Source organism: Euprymna scolopes, chromosome 36 (genome assembly GCF_053919585.1).
Source record: "Euprymna scolopes isolate OS-2025 chromosome 36, ASM5391958v1, whole genome shotgun sequence".
Classification (NCBI taxonomy): Eukaryota; Metazoa; Mollusca; class Cephalopoda; order Sepiida; family Sepiolidae; genus Euprymna; species Euprymna scolopes.
Window position 1 is genome coordinate 81,525,106 of NC_136517.1, and position 10,433 is coordinate 81,535,538.

Here is a 10,433-nt window from a genome sequence, read left to right on the forward strand (position 1 = left end):
TTAACATGTCGCAAAGAACATAGGACAAGTAGTAACCAAACTCACTTTTTCTTTTGTAAGGATGCCATTTATTTTTCCTGAATAAAACATGATTGTCTTCTCGTACGTGATTGTGCTCCTTCTCTCTGGCCTCTTGAACGTCATCCTCGTCTCTAACGTGATCTCGAACATGCTCCCGAATGTGCTCTTCTGTCTGTTACACACATTCTTTTTATAGTCTTTTTATTTATCCTTATGGGGATGTCATTTCGCATTTCGTATGCATTTGTATACGTGCATCCATGCTCGGTTACAAGACGAACACTTGCGATGAAAATAACGATAGATCAGAGATAGGCTAGCAATGTCTCTTCTGTGGAAAAGAGGCTGCAGGGAAGAGAAAACTGCGTCACTTACCAGGTTTCGAAGCCGTTTTTTTTTTTTTAACTCTGTCAAAGCAAGGCTTCCATTATTACAGGGTTTCTCAAACTTCTGGACACCATGGAGCCTCTGACCAGGGCAAAGGTTTTTTCACGGAGCACTAACAAGATAATTTCTAAAATAAATATGAAAAACATCAATTTCAAATTTTAACACTAATTATAATGTTTACAACCATTTTTTTGTTTGTTTTTGATTAATTAAAAGTTATTGCATTTTTTAATTTATTTTTTTAATTGTTTTTTTTTTTCATGAACCATCCTGAAACTCTTTATATCTGTATATATGTATTATATCTCTTTACAGTAGAAAAGATCAATTATTAAATATCTTCAGTCTTTTAATTTTCCATATGAAGTATTTGGTCCTCTTTAAGAAAGGTCTTCCGGAGCCCACTTTATTGCATGTGACGTCACACAATTTTGTTTGGCTTGAATTGTACCTGGCAGTCTGAATAAGAATCATTTATTTTCAAATATGAGTCAAGTTGATACTTTTTTCTTTCTTTTTAAAAAATTATTTTTGCGGTTTCCTTTTTTAGGGCCCAATTGCTGCCAAGATGATTTACAGCGCAAAAAGCGAAGGCAGTTGGGTGTTGTTACAAAACTGTCACTTGGCTGTTTCCTGGATGACAGCCATGGAAAAGATTTGCGAAGAGCTCAACCCAGAAGACACCAGCCCCGATTTTAGACTCTGGCTAACCAGTTATCCTTCGCCAAAGGTATGGTTATTCAGAAAAATTGAAGAACATTCGAAAAAACAACAAAACAAAAAAACTGCAATTATTTATTATGGCATCATTATTCGGTATTATCCGGCACAATCACATTGGCACACCAGTTCTCGCCAAATTACCAAAGTTAAGCAACAATGAGCCTGGGTAGTACCATGTTTAGTTTTTTATTTTTTATTTTTTCCTTATCACAGGTTTGACTTTAATCCTGAATAATTGTCTTGTTTTCTTATCTTTCTCCTAAATCTTTTTTGTCAAAAATACTATTATCAACCAATACTTTTTCTTATATTTAAAACGAGAAAAAAAAAAGTCTCCCATGAAATTGAACATTTCCCAAATTATATTTGCATATTATCTGAACTCAAAAACGCGTTTTTTTTTTTTCTAAAGTATGCATTACTTCTAGCTAAATTTAATACAAAACCCTAAAGGTATTACTTCTTAACTTGCTTTTTAAACGAGTTAAAAATAACCAGACTTTTTCAATTTGATAAAAGTTTCATTATAGCATATTTATTATGGGGTGGAGCTGGAACGGTTTAACATCCCAGCTCGACCTAGATAAAGACAAAAAGTAGCCATGCAATATATGGGAAGGGAGACTATCTTCAAGTACTATCCTAAGCCGGGAATGAGGCAACGGACTTATAAAGTAGATATTAATAAGTCCTTCTCACCTTTTTTTTTATTTTTATTTTATTTTTTATTTTCTCAATGGAAGGTAGATAATGCATGTGGATGTGTTATTGGCAGCAGTAACTCTGGCTTCTCCTTTTTTAGTCATTCAGTCCTCATTTCCAATGAATGATTTTTCTGACAAAGGATGAAGAAAAAGCTGCTTTCCAGGTCGGTAGTACTTCGTAAACAGTAGCCTGAGATGTCGGAAAATTTCTGTTTCTATGTCTATCCTTGTGGGCATGTCACTAGTAAGGGTGCTGGAGGTAAACGTTTCATCTGGGCTGACGTTACCCGCCTGATAGTCAGGGACCCGAACCTTGGATTAACCACTAAGGAGGCTGTCCTATCAGCAGGTGCTGTATTGCCATTTGGTGAATGGATTCTGGACTATACAGTAGTTTCTGGAAGGGCCTCTCGATGCCATACTAGTGGGTAATTGTTACGGCTTTACCTTATCATGTGCCACAAAAAAAAAAAAAAAAATTCTTGTCTTTTTCTCTCTTACTTTCCCTCTCTGTCCTGCTCCAACCAAGTCTACCGACCTGCTCCACAAACCCCAAACCTCAACAATCATGACAAATCTCCAAAAAAGAAACACGAATAAACCTAGAAGCCCATCCTCCAACGTAGACCCCTACTACCAGGTCTCCTTCTCCAACATCAGGGGTCTACGTTCCAACCTTCCAGAGGTTGAAACACAATTACAGGAGAAGAAACCGGCCATATTCTTTCTAAGTGAAACTGGCATAGGGCCAACCACTTCTTTATATGTTCCTAAAATTTGGAAATGAGGATTGATAATTTGGATTATTTGGATCATTCATACGTGTGGCGTAATGGATAAAATACTAAGTAAAAATTCAATTCTAAGTGAAACTCTTCTGGAGGTTCAAGGTTCAATCCTTGGTGAGAGCAATACAAAGAATACAATTGCAAATTGCTTAAAACTGACAAAACGAGAATTGAATTAAACTGTAAACATGATCCATTTATTGGTACAACTTACGCGAATTCCTTGGTTTTCCATTGATTTGATAACACTTCTGTAGACATAATACTGAGGTTCCAAGATCTCAACTTCGGTACGTACGCATTCTTCATTATACGGACCCAAAAGACAGAACTGCTCTCCAAGTTCTTCAACCGTAACGGGTGCTTTCGACTTGATCACTGTGTAAATACCGCCAACTGAAGAACAGAAAACAAAAATTATTTATTGGAAAAATTTGTTTAAAAAACATGTTTATGTACACATATATAAACAAAAATATTAAAATAGATATAGCCCACATTAGCCATCCTTATGCCTTGATTAATAGGAGTGAATAATGTACATGCAAATATATAAACAGAGGGTATTATTTCGTTTATGTGTGTACTACTGTGCTCATTTGGAGTGGTATTCTCACAACGTTTCGGTGTGTCTTGTTAAACTCGGGAATCTTTCTGGTCAACTCAGAACCAATGGCATAACAGATAAAGTGCTAAGTAAAAATTCAGTTCTAAGTGAAATTTTCTGGAAGTTCAAGGTTCAATCCTTAGTGAAGGCAATACTAAGAATACAATTGCAAAAGGTTTAAGACTTCTCCCCAGTCATGCCTGAAGAAACGACAGCATGCTAATCCCTATGGATTAAATAAAAGGTTTCGTTCAAAATTCTTTGCAGATTGCCGAGTTCAACAAGATACACTTGAAGAAGGTTGGAGTTTACATCGGCTGGAGCGTTATGAGAATAACACTCAGGATGATAATACTCTATATAATCCAAATAATGCAGCCTCGTATTGTTTTATTTTACATTTGTACTTACGCCAGTCTGGCACAAGGCTGCTGGTTTTGAACGCTTTGTTCAGTGCACATCCTAAAACACTAAAACTTATTCATGACATGATTTTTAATTTTCCGTTTTTCCCCTCCTCAGTTTCCAGTGACCGTCTTACAAAATGGTGTGAAAATGACTAATGAACCACCCACGGGCCTACGACAGAACTTACTACAATCTTATATAAGTGACCCCATCAGTGACCCTGTATTCTTTTCTGGTGCTAAAGGCAAAGAAATGGTAAGTTGCACTGTAATCATTTATAATATTCCGAATTTTATTATGCTTATATAATTGAGAATCCGTTAACCGTTCATATAGCAATAAATTTTAAGTCAGTATAAGGTGACTTAATTTGTAATCTTCAAAATTATCAGCCTTTGTAATCGAGCATTCATATTGTTTTTCACAAAATCAAGACAAAAAAGTTGGATTGATAGCAACAAGGAGTGTATTTTCATTCGTTACGAACAATGAAAGTACACAACTTGTTCCTATCAATCCAACCTTTGCTGTCTTGATTTTGTGAAAATGATCCCTGGCACGTGTTGCTGTGGTTCGATTTGGTGTAATGGAAGTATCCTCATCATCGCGGTTGTAGCACCCCGAAATGTACAAAAGAATATTTCGTTATATACGAACGTGAGACGGACGTTTCCAAACCAAAGAAAATAAGAAGGAAAATGAAGAGGAATGAAAAAAAAAAAAAAACAGAATAGGTTCGTAGTGCCGCTTCTACGGAAAATACTGAAAAGAAGAAGAAGAAGAAGAAGAAGAAGAAGAAGAAATAAACGATGAAAATATAGAGAAAGGCATCGAACAAAGCGAAATGTAACGAAAATGATTTATGCTATGTTTATAAAAAAAGAAAAGAAAGACATCGAAGCAAGACCAAATAAACGGAAGAAGGAAAGAATCCTTGTAATAAGAGTGGTGCGTTGTTTGTGTTTGTATTTTTAACCGACGTAAAAGTAAGCGTGGTGCGTTTCACGTAAATTGCAGTCCAGGTTTTATGAAAATCTAACCCGGTGTTCGTCCGTAATCGTCTCCTATGAACGGTCACAGACGGTGTACATGGGTGGCAGTGGAAGTATAAATTTATTAAAGAGAGAAGACTTTACTACTTCCATTGATCGTACTCGGTTTTGGCAGTGAACTCTCACCAGATAAAATATAGGAAGCTCCAATCAGCGAGGTAGTGGATAGGTAATATGCTTATAACACACCTCAGACCTCAGATATCGTGATGTAGTTTCTGCACTATACATCTGCGTAAAATGTCTAGATTATCAATCCTATTAAAGTCAAACTCCTAGGGAAAAATGAGTTCATTTTATATATATATATATATATATATATATATATATATATATATATATATATATATATATATATATGTATACTGGTTGTATCGATTGGTTTCCTAGACGAAAATCTGATGAAACTTGCGTGATTATTAAAGAGTGCTCAATGCAGGACAGAGCTGGTATATAGTCTGTTTATTATACAAACATTCTTGGTTACATATGTGCTTACATGTTTCAATGCAGTCCCAATTCAGGGGCAACACTTCACCAGATCAAAAAATTAATCGAAATTGAAACGGGTATCAAGATTACATTGGTTTTATAAGATATTTAGGTGCGATCCACATTCCGGAGGAAAGTTTGGGCGTACACTTTGTGAGTGTGAGCAGTAGGTTTTTTTTTGGAAGTGTAATAAGAGAAAGTTGTTTCCCCGTGTTTAAGTTGTCATTAGTGTGATTCGTTTAGCTTGGCGGTGATTTATTAACCTTTATTTAAATTTAAAATTTCCCATATCTTGGGTTGTTTTTAGGATGGTATATCTTTTATTGATAGCGAATTTAATTTCCTTTTGACTAGTGTTATTTTTATATATTAATTTATTTTTTATTTTTTATCTCTCGTTTTTATTCGTTTTCTAGTTTTTAGTTTTCTAGTTTTTAGAGTAGGGTTAGGGTTAGTTTTCTAGTTTTTAGAGTAGGGGTGATATAGAGAGAAGTGCGGTTTCATGTGATTAAGCTGTTGACAATTGGAAGGTGTTAGAATTATGTTAGTCTGGCGGCTACTTTTCTTGCTTTTATCTAAAGTACTTTTATATTCCTATCGTCACAACTACTAGGTTGTTTTTATAGTGTTCCTCTCTTTACTGCTGGCGACTTTCTATCGACAAGTGTTTTTTTTATTTTTTTGCTTTTTATTTATTCATTTTTTATTTGTTTTATATATATTAATTTACTTTTTTGTTGTTCGCTATTTTTCATTCCTTTATTTGTTTTTAGTTTTTAGGGTTCTTTATTTACTTATTTGTTTGTTTATATATAAGGTATATGTCTTTATGGTATGGTTAGTAGTTATTTTTAATGGATATTTGGACCTATTAATAAAATTTAAATAAATGTCGTGTATTGGTAGTTATGTTTGGAGTAATTATCGTAGCAAAGGTATTTATATGTTTATATATACCTACTTTCGGTGGTTGTTATTTTTAATTTTTATTTGAGTAGTTAATTCTTTCTCTAATACGATAATATGTATATATTTGATAGGTTAATATGTTTAGTTCTAAGGATTGGATCTTAAGATTATCGACATGTAAATAGGTGCATGAATAGCATATGTTTATTAATCTTTGTGGAATACTCAGTTCGTATAGTTCCTTGATTAGAGTGTTAAGTTATCATTTGGTTGTTGGTTGTTTTTGTTTTACGGCATATCAACCTTTTTCAGGTTATTTAATGCCGAATCTAGTTATTTGGAGGAACGATTTTTAATGGAGTATATTTGTTTTTTTAAGTCGGATTCTATTTAACCCATAGTTGAGACCCTAACAGGTACTACCACTCTGGGTCAGAATGGACCTGGGAGCAATGGTAATTAAAGGGTGGTTACACACTCCCCAAGGCCCGCAAGCTAGGGCCTCACCATCGGATATAGTTTAAGGTCATATCCAGGACCTTAATCATTTGGGGTTAATTATGTGGTTGGTTTCCTAATGTAGCATTGTTTTTCAATAATGATTCCTGTAAGTACATATCAACATTCTAATTAAAGGCGTGCACGATCCATAGATTATTTTAGTTAAATGTTTTTGGATATTTAATTATTAAGTATGTAATGTGCACTCATCTTAATATAATTGTTGGCAAAATGTATTGCTGTTCGGTTAGTTTGGTATAAGCGGCGGACGTTTGAGATGGAGCTGGAGGGTGACTAGGGGATGGTCCTTAGCTAAGTAGCTTTATGTTAGCGCCTTCTTCCATGATAAGGTGTCGTTATTGATTAGTGGTATATCAATACGGCACAATAACGTTGACACACCGATTCTTGTCAGATCACCAAAGTAAAGCAACATTAAGCCTAGCCAGTACTGGATGAGTGACTATTTGGGAAGGCGAGGGGCTGTATGTACCGCAAGGTTAAATACTAGGCTGAGAAACTGGCGCAGTCTATCTTTCTCTCGAAGGTAGATGGGACTCTCTTAAGCTGTGGTAGGCACTCCATCCAGTGATGACGTCATAATAAAAAATACCCTTGATAGCCTTAGCGAAGCATCAAGTATTCAGCTACCGACAAGATTTGAATTACACTATAAACTTGTGTAGTGAGTTCAATCGTTGCGGCCATGCTGGAAATGGTATATCGGGGCCACTTTGTAACCAATTTCCTTTTACCTGGATTAATTTATTAATTAATTAATTAAGATATTGGGAGTAAGGGGTTTTAAGTTTACAGTTGGGGGGGGTCATTATTAGTTTTTTTCATAGTTTATTTAAAGCGTAGTTACCAAAGTGCTTGCAGTTTATAACCGATTCAAATTTTACATTTAATGATTTATCCCGGCCCTTAAAACTAAGAATTTCATATTTCTCTGCTAAACGTAGGTAACAGGGTGAAGTTAGTGAATAACATCTTTTAGCTTTTCTGAAAAATTTCCATTAGATTGTTTTATTCGCCTCCATTAGTGTCCCATAGTCTATTGAGAGTGAGGTGTCCTTAGCATATGCTTTATTATTCATTGATAGTGTGTGGCCATAGAACTGTTTTTAAAGGTAATTTAAGTGCTACCTATGTAAAAATTTTCTGTTTCTGGGTTTTATACAGTGCATATTCTAGCCCGGTATACCACCGAGGATATGAAGTAATTATTGCTTAGTGGGGATTTGATAGGTCTTTAACAGTTGCAAGTAATGTATGAAGGTAAAGTTAGACACTCTGTTTATAAGGATCTAAAAGCTGTTTTCCACCTATAGCAATTTGTAACTTCCAATTATAACCTATTCGCAGCACACTAGTAATCATTTCATGGCAAACCAATTTTTTTTAGTCTCCCAACAAAGGAGGAATTAGACCTAGTAATTCATTCTCGTTCATCTGTTCGTTCGTTTGTTTGTTCACACTTTTCCTCAATAGCAGCGTCTTGCTTTTTTTTTTTTTTTTAATTTTTGCGCAAACATTAGTCATGGTGAAAGTAAATTTTTGCCAGAACGGATTTTCTCGCATAACTCTAGTTGTTCACACTTTTCTCAATAACCATGCCTTGGATTTTTAAAAAATTTTGCACAAACATTTCACTCATGGAGGGGTAGCCCTACACATGCTCGGCTTGTTTTTTTTTGTTTTTTTTTGTTTTTGTTTTTTTTTGCTTTTTGGCACTCTGTAGTAGTTCTACAAACATTTATGCCAGAAAATAGACAAAGCAAACGACATCAAAATGTGAAATTATTTCTTTAATTTTTACTATTACTATTTTTTGTTCTCGTAGCAATTTGAGAAGCTGCTCTTCGGTCTTTGTTTCTTCCATGCAATTGTGCAAGAACGGCGCAAGTTTGGCCCGATTGGCTGGAACATTAAATATGGTTTTAATGAGTCGGATCTCAGAATATCCATCCGACAACTACAAGTAAGTTTCTTTCTCATGCCAACCTTTTGGTTCTCAAATTTATGATTTGCCTGAAAAAAGGTGGCAAGTTTTTGACCTTAAAATAGTATTTTTTTTTTTTAACTTTTTACATCAAGTGGTTTCATGTTATGTCTGGAGCGATTTCCATAATACCATCTTTCAATGTTTGTATGTAATTTACAAAGTATGATTTTTAATCCATTTTCAGATGTTCATTAATGAATACGAAGATATCCCATATGATGCAATTACTTACATGACAGGCCAGTGCAACTATGGAGGGCGTGTCACTGATGTCTGGGACATGCGCTGTTTGACGACCATTTTGGCAGACTTTTATAATCCGTCGATTATTTTGGAGCCAAAGTACAAGTTTTCGGTCAGTGGGAATTACTATGTGCCACAGAAAGGAACACACGAGGATTATGTGGAGTTCATTAAGGTAAGTCTCTGAAACTTGTTTGATACAATCATCTATACTAATAATTACTAGTGGTGTTAGATAGCGAAGGGGGTGGCGGAGGAGAGCATCCTAAAAGGTGGGTAGGTCATCTTGAATGTAGAATCATTCTTGGAATAGAAAAATGTACTTCTAAAATAATTGTTTAAAAATGGCAGCATAAATCCAGTTAGAGAAAAATTTCCAGGTAAAGAATTAATCCGGTCAGGATCAGGAGAACCTAGCGGTCTTCTCGTGTCAAGACATAAATTTTTATAAAGCGATTCTGGCATCTGATTGGTTCCTTATTATCACCCATGGCTATAAATAGAATCGCCCAAATCTTTGATCTTTGTGGCCATACCATTTTATTATGTCGAAAATATTGCAACAGGGCCTAAAAATGGAAGTCGAGAAATAACGTGACCTACTCTGGGGAGAACGGTTCTTCCTTTTAGTCTGACAATACCTAACTGAACGGACAGAGAAACGTTGTATCCTTAGTTGAAAGTCGGCATGCCTTTTGTATGTTATTGGTATCTCTGCCTCCATTTCCCATTTGTCTGTCTCTGTCTGTCTGCCTGTCCCTCTCTCTCTCTCTCTCTCTCTCTCTCTGGCTGTCTCTTTCTCTCCTAAACACACATATCAGTTTTCTGTCTTTGTTCTGTTTAAATAAAACTTTGAAAATAAAAGCAGCGTCTACATGGTTTTCAATTAACAGCCAAGTTTCGTAGTAAGACAACCTAAGTTACAACAGAAAGTGCACTGCTGTATAATGTTTCTACACCCGCGACGGTAAACAATAGCTTACAGTAGGGGGCCTCTGGAAATTCCATGGTGCTTTCTATAATTAATCGTTAATGATAATATTCTTTTTAAACTAATAAACGTCTGCCAGGGTCGATACTATTACGGCGAATGGTGCTTTTCCTTCTATAAAAATAATTGTTATTTTCAGCTAAATATTTTTTAAACAAAACGAACATGTTTTATTACATTTTCTCCCCAAACAAGGCACATTGCCACTTTGTTGTAGGGGGGCTACTATCAGGGACATACGCAGCAGTGGTACTGTGTAGGGAGTTGGGCAGCAAGATGTCGGTTCACGTTGCACTTGAACTTCTGCATGTCAGTACAGTTGGGAAAGCAGGGACCCAGAAGGGAATTCCAAAGTCTAGCTGTTCTGGGGGAGGAACTACTGGAGTAGAAGGCTCTCTTACATCTAGGGATCTCGGCTGTAAAGGGGTGGGATTTAGCTGCTTGTCAGGTTTGTCGGGGGTATTTATGTCGAGGGGGCACAAGTGCTTGCAGTTCGTCAGAGCATTCACCGTTAAAGTACTTGTAGAACAGGCAGAGGGATGCAACATTTCTTTGATGGGACAGAGGCTGAAGTTTAGATGACAGTTCAGGACCTA

The 10,433-nt window shown here is 35.7% G+C and overlaps 1 protein-coding gene across 3 annotated transcripts in view; it reads left to right on the plus strand.

Moving 5' to 3' along the window:
• The window catches only part of LOC145260629 (dynein axonemal heavy chain 12-like), a 572,171-nt gene that overhangs the window by 362,753 nt on the left and 198,985 nt on the right, over window positions 1-10,433 (plus strand). For all 3 annotated transcript variants that reach the window (XM_080118949.1, XM_080118950.1, XM_080118948.1), the window contains exons 60-63: window positions 962-1,141; window positions 3,756-3,896; window positions 8,442-8,579; window positions 8,788-9,021. In XM_080118949.1, coding sequence (XP_079975075.1) covers window positions 962-1,141; window positions 3,756-3,896; window positions 8,442-8,579; window positions 8,788-9,021 — 693 coding nt within the window. The remainder of the gene's footprint in view (window positions 1-961; window positions 1,142-3,755; window positions 3,897-8,441; window positions 8,580-8,787; window positions 9,022-10,433) is intronic.